The sequence below is a fragment of the Manis javanica genome, chromosome 16 (assembly GCF_040802235.1).
Source record: "Manis javanica isolate MJ-LG chromosome 16, MJ_LKY, whole genome shotgun sequence".
Taxonomy (NCBI): Eukaryota; Metazoa; Chordata; class Mammalia; order Pholidota; family Manidae; genus Manis; species Manis javanica.
This window is the reverse complement of record NC_133171.1, coordinates 46,900,826-46,923,270: the sequence shown is the minus strand read 5'-3', so window position 1 is coordinate 46,923,270 and position 22,445 is coordinate 46,900,826. Positions and strand designations below refer to the sequence as shown.

At 38.8% G+C, this 22,445-nt stretch overlaps 1 protein-coding gene and 1 long non-coding RNA gene across 6 annotated transcripts in view; one reads left to right on the top strand and one right to left on the bottom strand.

The window, feature by feature from the left end:
• Positions 1–12,076, bottom strand: part of LOC140846844 (uncharacterized) — a 45,896-nt gene extending 33,820 nt beyond the window's left edge. The window contains exon 1 of the long non-coding RNA XR_012126326.1: positions 11,938–12,076. This is a non-coding gene — a long non-coding RNA (uncharacterized lncRNA). The remainder of the gene's footprint in view (positions 1–11,937) is intronic.
• BICRAL (BICRA like chromatin remodeling complex associated protein) overlaps positions 1–22,445 on the top strand; it is an 81,247-nt gene that overhangs the window by 40,799 nt on the left and 18,003 nt on the right. For 4 of the 5 annotated variants that reach the window (XM_037005504.2, XM_073224826.1, XM_073224825.1 and 1 more), the window contains 4 exons: positions 13,089–13,134; positions 13,539–13,587; positions 13,676–13,744; positions 16,470–18,149. In XM_037005504.2, coding sequence (XP_036861399.2) covers positions 13,094–13,134; positions 13,539–13,587; positions 13,676–13,744; positions 16,470–18,149 — 1,839 coding nt within the window. In that variant the 5' untranslated portion in view covers positions 13,089–13,093. Of the gene's footprint in view, positions 1–12,588; positions 12,704–13,088; positions 13,135–13,538; positions 13,588–13,675; positions 13,745–16,469; positions 18,150–22,445 lie in introns of those variants that run through there. The other variant, XM_017657052.3, reaches the window with a different exon arrangement.

The following is a 22,445-nucleotide window of genomic DNA, read 5'->3' as shown; positions in this document are numbered from 1 at the left end:
AAAGGTGAGATTAATACTACTTCTTTAAAATTTTTGTAGAAACTGAAATCTTTCTTGGAGTAATATGCTACATATATGTTTGTCCATATTCTTTCATAAATCATTTTTAAACTTTAAAGAAGTTCCTCTCATTTTTTCCTCTTCAAATAATTGGTTTTGTCCATACAGCTTCCTTTCGAGTCTGCTTTTATAAGAAGGAATCCTCAGCATCTCTTCCGTGGTAACATCATTGACTTTGTAAAATGGAGTTTTCTTTGTTACTATTGTTAGTTGTTTTTATAGGGCTTGTTTTTCTTGGAACATACCATAAAACCAAAATATTTTTAATATTACTCATTGACAGAGGACAGGTAGAGTCAAGAGTTTACATGAAAACTTTAACCAGATAGCTAATATTATTGCTTAATATAAGAAAAATGTTTTTTGTTTTTAATTACTTCCATTTCAAAGTATTTTTTAAAGAAGTTCCATACATAGGGAAAATAACATATGCAAATTACACTAACAGAACAATGGTGTCCTATTATATTTGAGAAAGTACAGCAAAAATCTAGGCAGTTTTTATTTTAATAGCTTAATTATTACCATACTGTGTTTTAGTAAATTTAGTGACTGTGAGACACTTTAAAGTTTAATGCAAACAGCAATCCTTTTCCCTCCTTATGACTAACTGATAATGTACAGTAATATCATTGTTTTTAGAAGTAGAAAAAGTCACATTGGTTTTTTTTAGTTTTACTTAATTTAAATGTTCTCTAAAAGAAATAGTTTTCTATTAGGGAAAACAAATGACTTAGATAATCTCCATTTCATTTAATAAAAGATACCTTATTTTTCAGAATGAAACCAGAAATCAAAAAAGTATCAGAGGAGTTTCTGATTAAGATTCAGGAAGTTTGCTTTTATGAAGAGGATACAAGTCAGACTTACTTTGGGCTCTTTAGTTTTGTATTCCTATTTCTAAAATTTTTGCTAATGTGATTTTGTTTGATACCTGACCAGTCCATCCTTCTTGGTGGTCAGTTTCACATCACTTCCTTTCGCTAAGTCAGCTTTCCATTGGAGCTGATTCACTAAATGAGCAGTTGTTTTTAGTGGAAGAAAGTAGTGTGGCAATCAATGATTAAAACAGAAATTTCACCTTTTATTTGGAAATATAATACAAGAATTCTTTGGCTGAAATATAGTGGTGTAACTGAAGAGAACTGGCTTATCTTTTTAACACAAATTATGTATTTAATACATATGTACTGAAGTATTATGACTTATCACAAAGATTATTTCAATTTAATTTTACATAATATGTAATAGCAATCAGGATAGCAGCATTCTTTTGTATTTCCTTTGTATTGTTTTTCATAACCATTGAGATGTTCAGTTCCTTCTAAAACAGAATAAAAATTAAAATAAAAACACTTTTGGCAGGTATGCTGTTTTTTCCTGTATTGTAGAGCTGCTTTTTATCTTTTCTGTAAGGTCTAGGTCCATGCCCTTGTAAAGCCACACATGGCTATGCCAGAGACTCTTCAACTTAGACTGTACTTCTGAGTCTTTTAATGAACACAACTATTATTAATACAGTAAATTACCATGCTAAAGATTCAGGAACTCCAGGGAATTGTTTTTATATTTATGTTCTGTACATAAAGTCCTGTTTTAAGGAGGTTTATTAAATATTAAATGGATCATCATGGAAAGATGCAATCTTTTGTCCATGAATCTTTAAAAAATGACATTTCTTTATGCTTCAGAGAGTTGAACCATCTAATCTGGAGCAGAAGTGGGGAATCAGTTGACTTTTCATAGCTTTTTCTACACCGCAGGAAAGAATGTCTGGTTAGATACATAAGGACCCAGCATAAGCCAGCGGATCCTGAATTATGAACAACCAGCCCTACACCCAAATCCTGTGCTGTATGATTGTGAAGAAGTGACTCAGTGGTTGCATATTCTTGGAAACTAATTGATAAGGAACTGTTGCCCCTGGAAAAGTTAGTCTTTTAGACCAAACTCTTAACTAAATTAATTCAGTTGAGTTAAACACATTTATGGGGCACATTTATATCAAGCATTGCACTAAACTCTGGTAACACAAAGATGGAAAGAAACTGTAGCTTTCATGGAACTTGTAACCTAATGAGGGAATCAGAAAAAGTTTTGTCATACACATCAGGTGCCACATGACATGTGGTCTGGGGTACAAAATAAGTGAACATTTAATTTTGCTTCGGGCTTAAAAAAATTAAGGCAGTATCCCTTTACTTTAAAGCCTTAAAGATAAGTAGGCATTGTCCATTGACCACTTGGAGGTGGGTGGGAAGGTCTTTGTCTTCTAAGTAGAAGGGTAAGTACATGGCCAAAGAATTGAAAAAGTGGTGTGATAAGCTTTGAAGACATCAAATGGTCAAGATGGCAGAGAGCCAAGGGTTCCTTAGAAGGGAGAACAGTGTGGGTAGAGGTACAGAATGAAGCTGGAACCTATTGCATTGGGCCAGTATTTTCAGTTCACTGATGCCAAAAACCATGCAGCCTAGAAGTTGCTTGGCTCTGGGATGAAACAAGTAATTGCTGTCTCATCAGTACTCTTACAGCACTGTATACAGTTTTTATAAATTTAGGCTCTGCTTTAGTTAGGACTAGAAGATGGGCATGATGAAGATAATCATACAGAGAGCGGTGTGTGAACAGGGTCAAAGGACATGGTTATTGCTTTTAGAATTCTGGGTAAAGAATCTTTTTTGTTTTTTATTATTTTTATTTTGGTATCATTAATCTACAATTACATGAGGAACATTATGTTTACTAGACTCCCCCCATCACCAAGTCCCCCCCACATACCCCATTACAGTCACTGTCCATCAGCGTAGTAAGATGCTATAGAATCACTACTTATCTTCTCTGTGCTGTACTGCCTTCCCGGTGTCCCACCCCCTACATTATACATGCTGATCGTAATGCCCCTTTTCCCCCTTATCCCTCCCTTCCCACCCATCCTCCCCAGTCCCTTTCCCTTTGGTAACTGTTAGACCATTCGTGGGTTCTGTGAGTCTGCTGCTGTTTTCTTCCTTCAGTTTTTTCTTTGTTCTTATACTCCACAGATGAGTGAAATCATTTGATACTTGTCTTTTTCCACCTGGCTTATTTCACCAAGCATAATACCCTCTAATTCCATCCATATTCTTGCAAGTGGTAGGATTTGTTTTCTTCTTATGGCTGAATAGTATTCCATTGTGTATATGTACCACATCTTCTTTATCCATTCATATCTACTCATGGATACTTAGGTTCCTTCCTGGGTAACGAATCCTAAAGGCAGCCCAGGGTTGTCAGAGAAGGATTCACAGAGGAAACTCAAACTAAGTTGTGAAGAATGGATGGAATTTCAATAGATGTAGCAGAGGAAGAAGAGCAGTTCAGGTAAGGAAATTGTCACCTGGACATAGGGCAGATGCTGTGCAAATGTCTGTTGTGTTTGGGAGCTAGGAGAGTGGCAGCTTGGCTAGAACAGAGTATAGGAGACTGGTGGAAGTCACCTTAGCCCCACTGTATATTCCAGGTTTAAATATAATTATTTATTTTCACTTTAGATTGTTCTTCTGTAGGAATAATTTAGTCTCCAAAATAAGCAGGCTTTACTAGAAAACTATAGTACGTTTCAAGGAAAGGGGTTGAGCACTCTTTCTCTGGTGGGCCTGATCCTGTTGCAGGGCTTGCTGTCTTGTGGCCAACATGATGGAAAGGATGATAGGTTCGTGTAAAAAAATGCTCGTTGACCCCAATAAGACACCACCTCATCGCTGTTAGGATGGCTGTTATCAAAAAGACAAGAGATGAGAAGTGTTGGCAAGGATGCGAATAAAAAGGAAACCCTTGCACAGTGTTGATGGGAATGTAAACTGGTGCAACCACTATGGAAAACAGTACAGAGGTTCTTCAAAAAGTAAAAAATCTACCATATGATCCAGCAATGCCACTTCTCGATATATACCTGAAGGAAATGAAATCACTAAATAAGCTAAATGTCAATCAGTGGGTGAATATATAAAGAAATTGTTATATATCAATATAAATAAGCATTTAAAATTTAGTGAATAAATAAAATTTTGCATAGACATACATGCAATGAAATATTATTCAGCCATAAAGGAAATCCTGCCATTTTTGAAAACACAGATGAACCTTGAGGGCATAAGTGTAAGCTAGGTGAAATAAGTCAAAGATAGACAAATACTGTATGATCTCACTTACATGTGGAATCTGAAAAAGCTGAACTTGCAAAAACAGTTGGTGGTGGTCCAGGGGCTAGGATTGGGGGGAAATGGAGAATGTTAGTCAAAGGGTACAAACTTCCTGTTACAAGATGAATAAGTTCTGGGATCCACTGCTTAATAAACATGGTGACTATACTTAACAATACTACATTGGATTCTTGAAGTTTGTTGAGAGTAGATTTTAAATGTTCTCACTGCACACACGAAAGTAAGGTAACTGTGGTGATGGGTTTGTTAACTAACCATATTGTGGTAATCATTTCACAGTATATGTACATTTAACAAACCATCAGTTTGTCCACCTTAAAAATACACTGTCTTGTCTGTCAATTATATTTAATCAAGCTGAGGTGGGGGGAGAAAAAGACTGTTCATTGAAAACTCCTGTTATATGCTAGGTACTATTCCAAATGCTGAGGTTCATCAATGAACAGACAGAAACCTCTGCCCTTGTTGGAGCTGACATTCTAATGTAAATATGAGTAACTAGTAAAGAGGGAAAAGAAGAAATAAATTATTCAATGAGAAGGAGTGGAAAGAGACTGATAGTGAAGGTGGTTAGACTGATGTATCCCGAAAAGATTTCACCTATAGCATTTCCCTTCAGTCAGATTACCCCAAGACAACGAACCCTTCCCTGAGTCTGGAGAGTTGGCAGCCTCAGTCTGTGTGTCTGTGTGGATGAGAGGCCCTTGTTTGCAGGTCCCACCTGACCACAGCTGGGGACTGGTTCCCTAGTTTGCCTGGGTATGTGCTGTAACACAGGGGAAAAGAATGACCAACTTCAGGGGGTCAGGAAGAAAACCCGATAGTAACCTCAGGTTCCTGGTGAATCAGAGTCTCTGGAGCGGGGAGGGGGAGACAGGATTCCATGTTTTTAATAACTAATTCCAGTTGTATTATTTTGAAGCAAATCCCAGACATATTAGTTCATGCATAACTATTTGAGGATGGTCTATGTTCTTTTAAAAAATATAATTCCAATTTCATTACTACACCTACAAAATTTTAACAATGTGATTCATAAGTTATCAGGAATTGCAAGTTTTCAATGCTGATGGATTCTAGGAAATTGTACATTTCTTTGTCAGGATTAATCTAGATTTGTGTGAGTTCTTAATTATGCAAAGTTTTCAGGAACACAATATTTGCATAAAACAGCTGCCCTATATTTAAACCTGGACATTCTGTATTTATTATATTTGTCTATGTGCTATTTGCTGGGGATATGAAGATGCATATGACAAGATTCCTGCTTTTGGAATAACACTGTAATATTGTGTTACACTGCTAATTTCTAGATGATAGTCTATTAGTAACATTTACATCTGAAGTCGGTCTTTTAGTCCACTCATTGAGCCATAACTTAATATCCATCGCTCTTCCCCACTAGTAGCTGTGCAGTATGAGAGAATGCACAGTGAAGACACCCTCCTGCAGGGGTTTGTTACTTTCAGAGTCTGGTATCTCTGGAACCACCTCAGGTCTGAATCTAGATTCAGCAAAGATTTTTGGGACTCAACCAACAGTCTCTTTTGATGCCCTCCTTTATGTAGAACTGGAACCCACCCTTTCCTACTCTAGCACAAAATTGGAAGTTGGGATTGAAGGAAGATGAAGAAGAGAAGCCTGGAAATGTTTCCCCAAGATTATCTTTGCATCAGCCAGATGACATGTACATGAGTGTTCAGTCTGTAGATCCTCATTGGATTGCAAGATTTTGAGAAGCCTTTAAGTAAACATGTTAAGCAGAATTTTGATCAGTGCTGAAGTTTTTCAGCATATATATTTCTAGATGATTTTAGAATCTGTAATTGTTTCTCAGACTTGGGAACTCAGACCACCCAAGATTATTTCCTCAGACCTAGTTTGAGAAACACTGATGTGTATGGGTAACAGTTCTTCAGGAAACTTAAGATCTTTATCCATATGTTGGAATTTATCTTAAAGAGATTTGATGTACTTATCAAACAATATTTATCTCTATCTTCTTGCTTGCTAAAGTCATCATGAATGGCTTGATTTCTGTGGATCCTTATGTTTCCACTTTAAGATTGATCACTGTTGATGGTCATCCCTTCACAACACACAACAAACCACTGAGTTCTGAGAGTTGGATAAGATTCCTGCTTTAAATGGTTTTCAAACTTTTTTCTCCCAGTTGAATAAGGTTGAGCCGCTAGTTGGAGGGAGAAGTGGAAGTGTCAGAGGGCCTCCAGCACCAGCCTTTAGGCCGCTTAGTACATCTCCTGGGCACCTTGGAGAATCCTATCCCACATAGAACAAAGTTTAAAAGACACTGTTATGGCCATTAAGTTCATATATGGATGGGAAAATGGGAGATTGGAGCTTGTCAGTAATCACACCATTAGTATCCAGAACAAGCCCTTTCACTTCCAAATTCATCGTTCTCTCCATGTGTCCCCAGCTTCTGTAAACCCTGCCAGACTTCTTCCTGACCCCATAAGGTTGGTCACTCTTTCCCCCCATGTCGTGGCACATTGTTCAGCCAGCTGGATTGCTTAATGTATCAGGTTTATTCCTACCCTACCTCATTCCAAATAGGAACTGAAAAAGTGTGAAAGCCTTCAAATTCTGCATTTGATGAGTTGAACCAAGGTCTGATACTCTGTATATTAATGTTATCTTTTCTGTCTCTGAGGAATTTCTTAATTCCTAAGTTTTTCTCCTAATAATCTTTCTTAGTCATTTCCAACTTCTCTTCTTTGCTGCTAGAAGGCTCTAGCAGATGACAAAATTAATGAAGTTCTTGATTAAATAGTGATAAGAAAACTCAGAGCCCATCATGTTGAGTTTGACAGCATCTTTTCATTGCAAATGGGTGTAATTGTGAAAATACAGTCATGTTTTTTTCCAGCAAAATGTCATATTATTTCACCAGAAAAGCCTAGTGACTTCACCTGAGGAAGCTGGGAACCCCTGACAAAAAATCGAGCACTTCCTTCTTACATTGGATTGTAATGAATTATTGCCTGTCTCTCTTCCAAAAGAGAGTTAAGTTCCTTAAAATCCGAAACTATGCCAGAAAGTTTCACACATTCTTGCAGTTACAAACTTGAAGAGCCCATAGTAATTACAATATAATAAAAAGAATGAAAGAACTTTATGTACTAATTGATTCAAACAGTTACTTACCTTGGGTAAGTGACTATTTTATGGCATAACTTTTGGATCATGATGCTCATTGGAATATCATTTGCTTAAACATTATAATTTAGTTTTCAGCCTTGCTTTTGTAGTACTATAAAAATGTTAACATTTTTATAAATAAACATACTTATTACATTTTATGTCATACTAATTTGCTAGTCCCAGCCCTTAATACAGTACCTGGTACAAACATAGTAGGTACTAAATGTTTGTTATATGAGTAATGAATATTATTCTCACCCACTTAACAACTTTCTTTTTTTTAAAATGAAGTATCATTGACATATACTTTATTTATTTTATTTTATTGAAGTATCATTGATGTATAATCTTATATTGGATTCAGATGTACAACACAGTGGTTCACATATTATTAAATCCTCACCCCCTTCCTATCTGCCAACATAGGAAGATGTTACAGAATCCTTGGCTATATTCTCCATGCTGTCCTACCATCCCTGTGACCACCTCATATTATGTGTGAGAATTTTTGTGCCCTTTATCCCCCTCACCCTCCCCACCCACCCACCCTAACCCCTCCTGCATGGTAACCACCAGTCACCGCTCAGTGTCTGTGAGTCTACTGCTATCTTGTTCCTTTCTTAACAACTTTCAAAGATAGGAATTAAGCAGCTTTCCCCTTTCTTCAGTGTAGGAACTAAAGGAGACATGGGATAACGCTGTACCATTTGCTGTCCTTTCTCCTTTGTTCCCTACTTTAGGATACTCTGATCCTGTAATTTGTGCTAACGAACTCATATAAACCATTCTTACCTCCTTTTTTTCAAAAGCTTAAAAATGATTGTAGGGCCCAGATGGAGTAACAAGAGATTGGATTTACCTTTATGCACAAAATAGTTAAATTTTGGATAAAATATATTAAACAATGGTTTTTAGATATTAGATATTAAACAGCACAGGACAGTGACTCCTGAGAACTGGAAAACAAAGGATAATCTCTATTTATAATAGCCCCAGCTGACTGTCTGGAGAGGTTCCAAGCCATGCACAGGGAAGGGGAACCCAGAAGGAGTCAGTCATCTTCCTGAGTTGAGCTGATGTAGCTGGGAGGTAAAAGTGGCTAAAACTCCCAGGGCAGAGTACTGTACAGAGGAGAAAGCTGCACAGAGAGAAAACCGTGGAGAGCTGCAGAGTGTCTCCCTTGAGTCTTCAGTTGATAACTGATGAGTACATGTCTATGGGGGAACTACCCCAGTCCAAGAACCACCCAAAAGGATTAGAGGAAACAACATTTGGAGCTCACACAGGACAGAGAATGGTTTGTGATCCCATCTGTAGGAGTGCAAAGTTCCTTGTAAGTCATGGGACATCAAGGAAATACATAGCAGGGTATTGCCTCAGTATAGTGCAAAATTAGTCCTAAAGATTGACAAAGCTTAAAAGCAAGCCTCAAGAGGATCAAGCTGTTTTTAAGAAACTTGTGTCCTAAAGAAAGTTCAAAAATATCTGTAAGGATACAAAAATATCCAGTATTCAGTAATGTAAAATTAACAATGTCCGGCATCCAATCAAAGATTATCAGGCATGCAAAGAAGCAGGAAAATACTACCCGTAATGAGGATCAATATAACAGTCCCAGAAATGATACAAATGATAGAATTAGTAGAGAAGGACATTAAATATTTATCACTATTTTGTATAAGTTCAAGAAGATAGAGGAAAGATTGAACATACTGTAGTGTACACACTGTTCTGCACCTTTTTCCTTTGACCCTGTATCGTTCCAAGTCAATTTGCATAAAGCTGCTTCATTATTTTTAATGGCTGTGTAGCATTCTACTATGTAAGTGACCCATAATCGATTTAACAAGCCTCTCACCAGGGACATCTATGGTTTTTTTTAAACTATTTTAAATTGAAATACAGTTTACATACCATTAAATTCATCCTTTAAAATGCACAGTTCGGTAGTTTAATTCCAGAACATTTTTATCACCCCAAAAAGAAACTACCCATAACATCTAGTTTTTTACAGTCTTTCACTAAAACCAATATTGTTGCACTGGATATTCTTATGTACATACCACTTCACACATGTGCAAGAATATCTGTAGGACATATGCCTGGAAATATTTGCCAAGTGAAATGATTTGTGCACTTACAATTTTGAAAGATATTATTAAAATGCCCTCCACAGAGGTTATATGAGTTTGCACTCTCACTACCAAAGTATAAAAGTTTGTGTTTCTCTAGCCCCTAACCAGCATAGTCCTTAATCAAACTTGTTTATCTTTACCAATCTCAAAAGTAATAATAATTCACTATAATTTTAATTTATACTTTTTATTCTCAGCTTCATTATTTTTATATATTTAGAGGCTACTTGTCTTTCCTGCTGATTCATACTTGATTTTCTGCAGGGTATCTGATTTTTTCCTTTTTGGAGCTCTGTGTTTCTAGGGAGAAAAGTTCTTTGTAATATGAATTAGAAGTATTTTTCCTGCTTTCTTTTTTGGTAATTTTTTACTCTGTTCATGTTTTTTTATCATGCAGAATTTTAAAATTTTGTGTAATCACATTTGTCAATCTTTTATGACTTCATTTTCCTGTCACAGAATTTCCCTACTCCAAGATCATTAAAAAACAATTTTTCCCATGTGTTATTCTATTTTTTATTCTAGTTCATTAAGGTTCTCCCCCACTCTCTCCCCATTTAACTCTTAGACCCACCTATAATTTATTTTTGTGTAGGATGTGAGGTATGGACCCACCTATTTTTCTCCACATGACTAATAACATCTTTCCCCCACTGATTTGCAATGTCACTTTTACACGATGTCCTCTTGATTAAAAGCCATTATTCAAAGTGTTTGCTGACTCAGTTGAAAACAATTTTAATTATTAGCTTTAATCTTTTTTAAGATTGGTAGGTGTCTGGAGCAGTGCTTTCTGAACTCTTAGGGAACCTATCAGGATTCTGTAAGAACTGTAGTCCACTTACCGCCTGACAAATCCTGTTGTAAGCTGCTGTCACTGAGGACAATGCGTCTTGCCCCAGTGTGTTAGAGTCAAAAAGTCATTTTTAACCACTGGTCTGGGGATTTCCCCTTAGAGGAGGGCTTGTCCTTTACACAGTCTTATAAATTTCACCTGTGGCCAGAGGCTCAGCTAGTGATTCTAGAATTTTTACTTTAAGGAGAAATGGGCCTCAACAAGAGCCCAGAAGTTAGAACCTTTCCAAAGGAAACTAAACTTGGCACTTTTGTGTCATTAGTTTCTGATCCTCAAGTTGTCTTCCCACTTTAGAATTGTAGTCAATTTCTACAGTTTTACTTTGATAAATTTACCTTGGTGGAGTCTGTCCTTCAGGGGAGGGAACTACTGGATGAGGCTGTATTATAACTGTATTTTGGCACTACTTAGAGCTGGGGGTATAGAGATGAAAGTCATCTCTTTTAAATGAAACTGTTTAAAGTCAGAAAAGAGTGTGACCCTTTAAAAAGTAGAATGCTCAGGGTGCCCCTGACTATAAGGGGTAGAGGAGGAGGCCTATCCTGTAGGTCTGATGCCACAGACTAGGGTGGACAGCCCCAGAGTGTTCTGTCAAGTGTTTGAGCTGCCCGTTTGGCTTGGTAGGGGAGGATGCACAATGGCTCTTAATTTCATCTGATATTATGAAATTACTCCTTTAGTTGAGCTACTCAAGGAGTAGCTTGTTACATTGAACTTTGGGGTGGCAAGTGTTCCCTGTGCTTGCAAGTCCCAGTGGCCGTGACACCTTGACGGAGCATCTGGTGCTGACTTCTTTCTCTGTTTGTCGACCCTTGAGCGTCTCACCCACTAGAGGAGCTAGGTGCAGGTGTGAAAGAGTGAGGGAAGCTGGTATCGCTGTGAAAGGATTTTTGTTTTTTGCTTTTACCTTTGGGGTAGGCTATTTTTATATTTTTATTAGTTTGTTCCAGAGACTGTTCCCAACACTTGAAAAAATTAATTTATAAAGGATACAGTGGAGCTCCATTTAAATGGTTGTGTTGAGGTAAAGAAATGATATCTATTTTATCGGCTTCATTATGCATTGTAATTGCCTGATTTGTTCCATGTGATTGTGATGTCTGGGAGGCAAGCCCATGGTACAGTAATGAGCTGTGGCTAATGCATTTCTACCATATTAAATATCAGGATTTAAGGGAAGCTTTTCACCCAGATTTCTATATATCCAGCTAGTGATAAGTTTTCCTTCCTGTGCCATTTTCACTCCTCAAAAGTCACATTGTTAGTACAGTCAAGCTAGCATGCCCTTGAATAAACTCCACATCTGAGTCCTCAAAGCAGATTGCAGGTAGCCGCCTGCCCCTTTGCACAGTGTTAGCCATGGATGCCACCTTTTGTAAGCTCTTGCCCCTCTGTTCCTCCTGCCCCTCCATCATGAGCCCTCTCCACTGAAGTTCCACTCAGATGGATTGCACCCACCTGGGTCATTCAGCATCCCTACAAATCTGCCCACCAGGGAGGTCTCACATCAGGGGCTACTCACCCCTTCCAGACCCTTCCCGAGAAAAAGAAGTCTCCTTCCACGTGGCAGCAGTCAATTTTCTATTTGTTTGGCCTGTGACTGACAGAAAGGGAAGTTTGGGGGAACTGAAGAGGAGATGGCAGTTTTTGCGGAGAAAAACATTTGTAGAAATCACCCCTTCGGCCTTCATCGGGCGTGTCCCTCTTCTGGGCATCTCTTCAGGATTTCATTCCTCCGTCCAACTGCCGTTTCTCAACTGCCCTTTCCAACTGCTCCAGAACTCTTGTCCCTGGCATTCCGTGATGTAGATTATTCCACGCATGGCTCGGAGTGGGTGCGAAGCAGTGTTGCCAGGTGTCGGATCACTAGTGTAAGTTGCCAGATCTCGGGGAAGGGAGGAAAAAGCGGGAAAACCGCTCTTGGAATTTGTACAGGCGCTGTTGTTTCAGCCAGAGCACCGCACTTGGGCGGCTGAGCGTGATGCTGCCGTTGGCTGGAGAGCTCGGAGTGGGGCGACTCTGGGGTTGAGATTTTCTGCCTCAAAGATTCCAGTGTTAGGATACAGCTCGTGTGGAACTGGACGTTGGCAACGCTGCTGCCGAGGGGAGAACCTGGGGCCTGCGGGGCAAAGCCCATAGCTGTGCTGCCTGGGGCCATAGTGCCTGTCCTGTCCGCACGGGCTGGGAGAGCCGCATCTGCTTTCCTGCCGGATCCAAGACGCGGCAAGCAGCCCAGGCTCACCATGCCTGCCAGCAGCCAGTCACGAAATTCAAAGACTTCTGTCTGTGTAAGACTCTCTAAAACAAAAATATGCTCTCTCCCCTTGTTCATGTTACGTTTGGAGGAAGTTCCTGTTCATGGTTTTACGGTCGATCCCTTTGGGGAATCTGCGTGTGAGGGGCCGCTGCCAACTATCTTGGAGTTGTCTAGATTCCTTTCTGACTTGGCAGTTAAGGATTTGTGCTCAATAAGAACAATCTAGGCCGAATGCTTAATCTCTTGAATGACCACAACATTTTTAAAATCCCATTAATAAGAATCAGGTAGAGGAAAAACTCCCGTGAATAGTTCTTCACCTAGAAAAGTACACAGTATATTTTTATGTTGCACGGATGCTACTGGCTTTAATCTCCTTCGCTGAAACAGAGCTTTCTTATTCCTTTTCTTTATAGTTGTCATGGATGATGATGATGACTCGTGTCTCCTTGATCTTATTGGGTAAGATGCTTGTTCCAAAATCAGGGTAAAGCAAATGTCTGGGGTTTGCTGTACTAAAACAACCTAATGAGCATATTAAAACCAGATGGGTTTTCTTAAATAAAACTTAATCATCTTAGCTATAGTATGGATTTAACAAATGAGACAAAGAGACTTGGATAATAATTAGGTAATTCTTTATTAAATTTATTTTCTTACAAATCCCAGGAGGCAGAAGTGAGTGATAATAAGAAATGGAACATAAATAAATCAACAAAACAAAAATTAATAAAATCATTTTAAGATGGGGAGAGAATTTTACTCAGGCTAATATGTCATTTTTTTTTTATCATAGTAAAACTGAATCCTAAATATAGGTAATGTGTTTATTTGCCATTTTCTCTCTCTCTTTTTTTGTCTTCTAGAGACCCACAAGCATTGAACTATTTTCTACATGGACCTAGTAATAAATCTGTAAGTAATACTTAGACCATCACAGATATAAATTTCATTTCCTCTTTACAGTTAAAATATTCATTTTATTGAATTTGTACCTTTGCAGAACAATGATGACTTGACTAATGCAGGATACTCTGCAGCCAATTCAAACTCAATTTTCGCCAACTCTAGTGTGAGTATTGGAAACTGAATGTAATCAGTGATCAAGTGTGTTTCATTGATGCCTTGTGAATTGAGGCTTAAGTGCCTTTGTATCATGATAAGAATTGTTACCTTGTCTTTTATAATTGACATAGAAGGAAAATCTATTAAGTGTTGATATTTACTATTTTTTACTTAGTGAAGGCAGCTATATGAAATTTTTTTTATTCATTCAGGTATTTATTGAGCAGCTAGGGAGATGCAAAGGTTATATGAAATATACTTTGCTGTTTTCCTAAGCTTTCAACCTTCTTCTAAAATGACTCAGAAATGTCACAACCTAAGAAAGTCATATGAGAATGTTCTGAACCTTGTTATATAACTTTAAAGAAACTATTCTTAATTGAAGTTACTTGCTAAGAATTTTCTTCTTAAATGAGAAAAAAAAAGACATTAGTAACTGCAACTAAATGAGCTCTTAGTATGTTCTGGACATTAGGGTTTTAACATAATTTGCTTCATTAATCCTCACAATAACTCCATGAAGTAGGCTCTCTTATTATTCATATTTTATAGATGAGGAAGCTAAAACACAAAGAGGTTAGTGCTTGCCCACAATACACAGCCGGGAGTTGCAGAACTAGGATTCTAACCCTGGCCACCAGGTTCTGGAGCCCATATTCATAAGCATCTAGACAAGAAACCTGACCTGGTATAGGGAAGTCCTGCCTGGAGACTGTGTCCAGCCTGCTGTGTTCTAGCCTATGTTACTTTAGTCTTTCAAACTACCCTATTCTACCATAGATGGTAGTCAAGAAAAAGACTGCTCAAATCTGGATGCTCACTCTGCCACTCAGCTGTGCAACCCTGGCTGTATCGTTAATCTCTGCAAGGTTCGATTTCCTTATTTATGAAACCAGGACAGTAATAGAACTGCTTCAGCAGACGGTTAAGATTAACTGACTAGTCCATGGAAATTACTTTGTACAGTGCTCAATAAATGTTGGCTTCTTATCATCATCAGAGCCTTTATTTTCTTCGTCTTTCAAAAGGACTAGTACTCAGAAAACCTTTAGGAATGCACAATTTTTTATCAAGTATTTGAGTGTGTGTAAGGTACATCAGATCAAATCATGAAAGACACCTACACAAGCTAGGGGCATCTCACCACACCGATTTTCTGTAAGGCTGTGAATCTGTAGCATTTCTGAAATTCATTCTGAGCAAGTAGTAACTGCACGTGATGCCATTAAGCACATAAAGTAGATAGGTAGCCTTTCCCTCCACATTAATGATTTTTATTTACCTACCTGCTCTCCGCCTTCCACATGAAAATTACTTCTAACTTTTCAGACTGCTTCATTCATGTGTATTTACTGGGAACTTCTATTGCATCATGTCAGGTATAGTAGAAATATTTTAAAAGCTCTGAAAAATATGGGCATTTAAACCTACAGTCTATTAATTTGTGCACTGTGAAAACATTAAAGCATGTAGCACCACTCAGGAAGGAGTTAGCCATTGCTGCCCTGAGACTGCACTGCAAAAAAATATCCTCCTTGCTTTCTTTCAGTTGCTTTCCCCATTTCCTTTCAGATGACCCTGTGAGTCCTTCCACATTCATCCCATTTCAACTATTGATTGATTGGCGGTCGAATGAACTAGTCTTGGCTTTCCCACTTAGTTCTTTGCATCATCCAGCCCCCAGCATCTTACTAGCTGAGAGCTGAGGATCTCTACAGTTTTGCCAGTTGGAACATTCATTCTTGAGTGATCTATTTTTAATTATTTTCTTCACTTTCTTTTTACATTTTTAATTGTGTTTACATATAACATAAAATTTACTATCTTATCCATTTTAAGGGTACAGTTTAGTAGTGTTAAATATATCTACATTGTCTTCACCTTATTTTAAATAGCTGTCGATTCCATATATTTTCTTTTATAATTTTAACATGTCCCATGAGAAACTGCTTGTCAGTGAAGTATATGCTATTTATCAGTGACCGTGGTCAATTCTCTTCATATGCCTGTGTTGTCTCTGATTGGAATGCCTGTTGTTTAAGGACAGACACTAATACACAGGGTGCTTGATAACCAAATGTTAATGGGATTTCACTTTTGAATAGGACACTGAAGTCATTTTTAAAGTATCATAATAACCTGATTCCTTCTAAGATACCAAATAACTATTCACTCATTTTATGTGGGAAGCTTGTTTTTACCTGGACTGGTTTCACCCAGGGTGGGAGGGTTGAAACTAGGGGAGTTTTGAGGGACCTGGAAAGACAGTGCTACATCTGGGATGCAGACCTCTATTAGAACAACACTCAGAATTCCCAAAACTCTCTTAGACATTTGTGGCACTGAGGCCTAGACGTGGCCCACTCCTGGATACACACACACACAACCCTGGGCTGAGCCCCCTTAAGTCTCAGACTAGGACCAATCCTGGAAAATGAAGTCTGTGCCATATCTCAAAAAAACGAAGCTAAACTCCAGGTAGTCATCGGTGTGTTCCTGTTATTTACCCATTTCTATAAAATAATTTACCAGAGCAATGAATGCATATACCTACAAAAATAATGTTTAACAACATTACTAAGCAAATGAAGTATCAGAATAAGATAAGCAATTTGGAGAGTTGTGCCTGAAAAGCAGACTCTTATGTTTACTGATATTCAAAAGTGAGACTAATTTTTTTCTAAGAACCTCTTTCAAAGGTTGGATATGTAACATACTGCTTATTTTTTCAGAATGCTGATCCTAAGTCATCCCTCAAAGCTGTAAGCAACCAACTTGGAGAAGGGCCTAGTGATGGACTGCCACTTTCAAGTAGCCTTCAGTTTCTTGAAGATGAACTTGAGTCTTCTCCTCTCCCTGATCTCAGTGAGGACCAACCTTTCGACATTCTTCAGAAATCCTTGCAGGAGGCCAATATCACTGAACAGACGTTGGCAGAAGAGGCATATCTGGATGCCAGTATAGGTTCAAGCCAACAGTTTGCACAAGCTCAGCTTCATCCTTCTTCATCAGCATCCTTTACTCAGGCTTCTAATGTTTCTAATTACTCAGGTCAGACACTGCAGCCTATCGGGGTGACCCATGTGCCTGTTGGAGCATCATTTGCAAGCAATACAGTGGGTGTGCAACATGGCTTCATGCAACATGTGGGCATCAGTGTTCCCGGCCAGCATTTGTCTAATAGCAGTCAGATTGGTGGTTCTGGTCATATTCAACTAATTGGGTCGTTTGCTAATCAACCTTCCATGATGACTATTAATAACCTAGATGGCTCTCAAATCATATTAAAGGGCAGCGGGCAGCAAGCTCCATCAAATGTGAGTGGAGGGCTTCTGGTTCATAGACAGACCCCTAATGGCAACGCCTTGTTTGGGAACTCCAATTCCAGCCCAGTAGCACAGCCTGTTACCGTTCCATTTAACAGCACAAATTTTCAAACATCTTTACCTGTGCATAACATCATCATACAAAGGGGTCTTGCACCAAATTCAAATAAAGTCCCAATTAATATCCAGCCAAAGCCTCTCCAGATGGGTCAACAAAACACATACAATGTGAACAATCTGGGAATACAGCAGCACCATGTTCAACAAGGGATCTCTTTTGCCTCTGCCAGCTCACCCCAGGGCTCGGTAGTTGGTCCGCACATGTCTGTGAACATTGTAAACCAACAGAACACAAGAAAACCAGTCACCTCACAGGCCGTGAGCAGCGCTGGTGGCAGTATCGTCATTCATTCTCCCATGGGCCAGCCTCACACACCCCAAAGTCAGTTCCTCATACCTACAAGCCTTTCCGTCAGTTCCAACTCGGTACACCACGTCCAGACCATAAATGGGCAACTTGTTCAGACTCAGCCCTCTCAGCTCATTTCTGGCCAAGTGGCCTCAGAGCATGTCATGTTGAACAGGAACTCTTCCAACATGCTCAGGACCAACCAACCATATTCTGGACAGATGCTTAACAGCCAGAATAGCGCCGTCCAGCTAGTGTCTGGGCAGACATTTGCTGCCTCCGGAAGTCCCGTGATACTCAACCATGCCTCTCCCCAGATTGCCGGTGGCCAGGTGCCCTTGCAGCAGGTGTCACCAACCGTGTTACACTTGTCACCTGGGCAGGGCAGCATCTCCCAAGGACGACCTGGCTTCGCCACCATGCCCTCAGTGACTAACATGTCCGGACCTAGTCGGTTCCCTGTTGTCAGCTCGTCCAGCACTGCCCATCCCAGCCTTGGGTCTACGGTTCAGTCAGGTGCATCAGGAGTGAACTTCACGGGAGACCAGCTGACCCAGCCAAACAGGACTCCATTACCTGTCAGTGTGTGTCATCGTCTTCCAGTTTCTTCTTCCAAATCTACCAGCACCTTCAGTAACATGCCTGGAGCAGGAACCCAGCAACAGTTCTTCTGTCAGGTATGCCCCCTTTATCAAGTGAGTGTTTGCATGATTAGAGAGTGGAAAAATGTAATGCATATGTAATAGAAAATAATTTTCATCCTAGGCTCCCCATTTATTAACCTAAAATTTTCAACCTGTTGCCTTTTTTCTTCTTAATTAAAATTGTTTATCCAGTGTAGCACGGTGGTTTAGAGTGGAAATTCTAAAGACAGACTCATGGATTTGAATGCAAGCTTTATTTTTAACCCTCTAGACTTAATTTTCCTCCTAACACCACCATCCCATGGAGTCATTGGGAGGATTAAAAGAGATAATCCACATAAAGCACTTACCATAGTCCCTGGCAAATAGCAAGTACTCAGTAAGAGCCAATATTAATATATATATATACTTAATGGAATGTAGTGTGGGCATTTAAAATGAAAGCTTATTTTAGATTATTTCCTTGGGTCAAGTGAGTGTGAAATGGATGAAATCGTGGCTGTTCCTTGGGTGCCAACTGGAAAGGCTTAGGGACTCAGAGTCACTCAACAGGGATGCCTGGCAGTTAGTTGGGGGTGGGTCCCAGGAAACTGTCAATTGACCAAGTATCTGAACTTGCTCTTACCTTGTGATTGTGCAGGTAAATTGCTATGGCTAATCAGTAAAGTCACATAAGGATTATGCATCTGAAAAGCATCTCAAATGTCACCAGCTATGGTCCCCCACCTCATCTGCTGATCCTTGAAGTCCTGTCGCTTTGGGGCCCAGTCATTCTGAGCATGTTCTAGTTCCACCTCTGTATCTATCTATCAATGTATATTAAAAACCATGAATTCAAATTGATGCTTCCAAGTCTAATCCAAGGCCACCGGGCTCATTATCCAAGTCTCCTTTTCCATATTTGTAACTCTTTTCTAACAGTGATGAAGGCAGCTCATCAATTTATTTACTCATTTGCTCAATCCTAGAACACACAGAAAATAGTCTCAGAAGTGCTAATCCATACCACTATGAAAACGAATTTGTAACATTTCCATATTTATAACTCTCTTTTCTGGCAGTGAGGAAGATTCTGCAATATGTTTACTTGTTTGCTCAATCCTAGAGTACCCAGAAAATAGTCTCAGAATTGCTAATCCGTAACGCTATGAACAACGAACCCACTGATTAGACTTCAGCATTGGTTTGCTGTTCTGTCATTGCTTAGAAGGCGGATAGTCAAAACACTGTGCTCAAAAGTTACAGTACTTAGGTTAGTAGTTTTTTCCTCCTTCCTTAGTTGGTTATGCTATTCATTTGAAATGTAGTTCTGCTTATTTGTGTTTCATTTTAGGATTCTTTCCCCACTATCCTTATTGATTTTACTTATTAATTTCTTTTGAATGTGTGAACCTTTAGCATGGTGCTGGAAGTCAGGGCTTTGCCAAAAGTGTGCCAAGAGCAGCTTGCTCGCTCCTCCCTGCCCCTTCACCTGCCCCCCTACCCCCATCCTTTCCTGCCAGGTCTCCCCATCCCCTATAGTCACCTGGCTCAATTCTAGTTTATTTATCTCATGTTTATTCTTACTTGAATGAGCAGATACATGTATACTGTCTTATTCCCCTTCCTTTCTTACTCAAAATTTAATATACATAGATACTCTTCTGTACTTGGGTTGCAAAAAAGTTTTCTAAAAAACCCAAGTGTCCAAGAGGAAAATTATTGGATATGATGAAGTACTATGCAGCCACTTAAAATGTTTTCCAAAAATAACAAGATCTGGGAAAAGGCTCACAAAATAATTTTAAGTGCACATTTAAATGTAAAATTTTCTCTTTTAGAAAAATCATGGGGACAGTGTGGTAAATTAGAAAACAGAAAACCCTCCTATTTATGAAACATCCAGAAACGGCATTAGAAGTTAGTACATAACTTCATTAGAAGGAAATACAGTATAACATTAGTAGCAGTTCTCTGAGGTAGAATTACAGGTTATTTCCATTTTCTTCTGGTTTTAAAAACTTACCCTGTACAGAGGGGATGATACCTGGACAGCATCTATCAAAACCTATTTATGCATTTTTAAAAATAAATAAAATATGCAATTAGTAAAAACTTAAAACAATTCCAAAATAATTTAGCATGAAAAGTCGGTCTTTCTACCAGTGCCCAAGTTTCCCTCCCAGAGGCCACCACTGTTTCTAGGCTTCTTATATCCTCCCAGAGATATCCTCTGCATACACAAGCACAGGCGCGGCATATGCATACCTATCTCTGCACACATCATAGATGTTATTTAATTGTATAACTTGAGGATCGTGTTGCACTGATCTGCTCTGTTTGTTATAATTAATTACACATAATTAGCCACAGCATGGTCTTTCCTGTATTTTTTTCCGTACATAATAAACAGTGCTTCAATGGGGAAAAAAGCCTCTCTCTGACTCCCAAAACTTCTGTTATCCAAAAGTAACAAGAAGCCTACACTGGCAGCTCTGAAGTAATCTTGTGTGACTTTTAATGCCAAAAAAGTACTGGGAACTAGGTCAGTTGCATTCTATCAGATGTATTCTGCTGTAGGTTTTCTGGAACAGTGAAAACATCAGGGGTATTGGAATGGAATGAGGACACAGCCTTGGATGCAGAATGAGTCAGAAAAGTGTTGAGGTGTCATCTAAATTTCAACCCCCAGGACATCCAGAAACACTTATGGTGACTCGTTTCCTTTATAATTTCTGGGCAAAATTTCTATATAAACTACTTTGTAGAACATTGTAATAAACAAAAATACCATTATCTGGGGTCTTCAGTGTTTGGTTGGGGAAATTTAATTCAGCAAGTTTTGATACTATAAAGGGTTAACACTAAGAGAAGTAAGTTTTGAAATACAAATTTTATTTATCTTGTTATAGATAATACATTTATTTGGTTTGCACTCCAAAAGGTACACAAAGGGTACATACAGTTGACCCTCGAACAACACAGGGGTCAGGGGCACTGACCCCATGCAATCAGAAATCTGTGTATAACCTGACTCCCCAAAAACATAACTACTAAGAGCCTATTGACGGCTGGAAGCCTTACTGATAACATAAACAGTTGATCAACATATTTTGTATGTTACATGTATTCTATACTGTATTCTTATCATAAAGTAAGCTAGAGAAAAAAAATGTTAAGAAAGTCGTAAGGAAAATGCATTTACAGTACTGTACTGTATTGATACTGTAAGTTTATGTCATCTGTTTATAAGATGAATCATCTGTCAATATCTACATCAATATTCATATGTGATACAAAACACTGTATATTTTATACATATACTAGATATCAAAAATGAAAAAGTAATGTGAAAAAGAAATTCATATTTATTTACAGTTCCTATATGTTTATTGGAAAAAATTCACATACTGAAGTGAACCTGTGTGGTTCAAGTCCATGTTGTTCAAGGTTCAGCTGTACTACAGTGAAAAATTTCCCTCCTTCTGTCCCACAGGCAACCAATGTAATGAGCTTCTTGTGAAATAAACTTAAGTCCCCACCCCACCTTTTGTATTGTGAAAACTTTCAAACCCACAGAAAAAGTTGGAAGGGTACAGTGAACCCATCCACCTAGATTCACCAGTTGTTTACATTTTGCAACATCTGCTTTATCTGTGTGTGTCTGTGTGTCTCTCTCTACACACACACACACATACACACACACACACACTTTTTTCTGTGAACTTGAAAGCAAGTTGCAGACGTCTTGACCTCTTACCCCTAAATACTTAAGCAGGCATCTTCTAAAGGCAAGTTCCCTCTTCAACACAACAATGTCACTATCATGCCCAAGAAATTAACATTAATACAGTTAAATTACATCAAAGTTCTTCCAGCTGACCCAGAAATGTCCTTTACAACAATGTTTCACTCTAGAATCCAGTCAGAGAGCACTGATTTCATTTATTGTTGTGTCTCTAGTCCACAGTAGCCCAGATCAGTTGTCTTGTGGCGGGCCCTCAGTGTGGAGTTGTCTGATTGTTTCCTGATGGTTAGATTTAAGCTAAATGGTTTTGGTGGTGGACATAATGTTGGTTGGTCCTATTACTGGCGATTCTAAGGTGGCTTCTGCCAGGATTCTCCTCAAGATACTCAAAGGTACCTTGTGCCCTTTGTAAAGGAGAAATCTCTAGGAGGGTGCTTTGGGACCACGTGACTATTCCCAGCCTCTCACCCAGTGGTTTGAGACTCCGTTGAAGATCCTTACCTGAATACACATGGGTGGGTGCAAAATGATGATTTTCTAAATTGTATTTTCCTGTCTACAATTATTGGCTGGGATTTTTCCATAAAGAAGAGCTTTTTCTT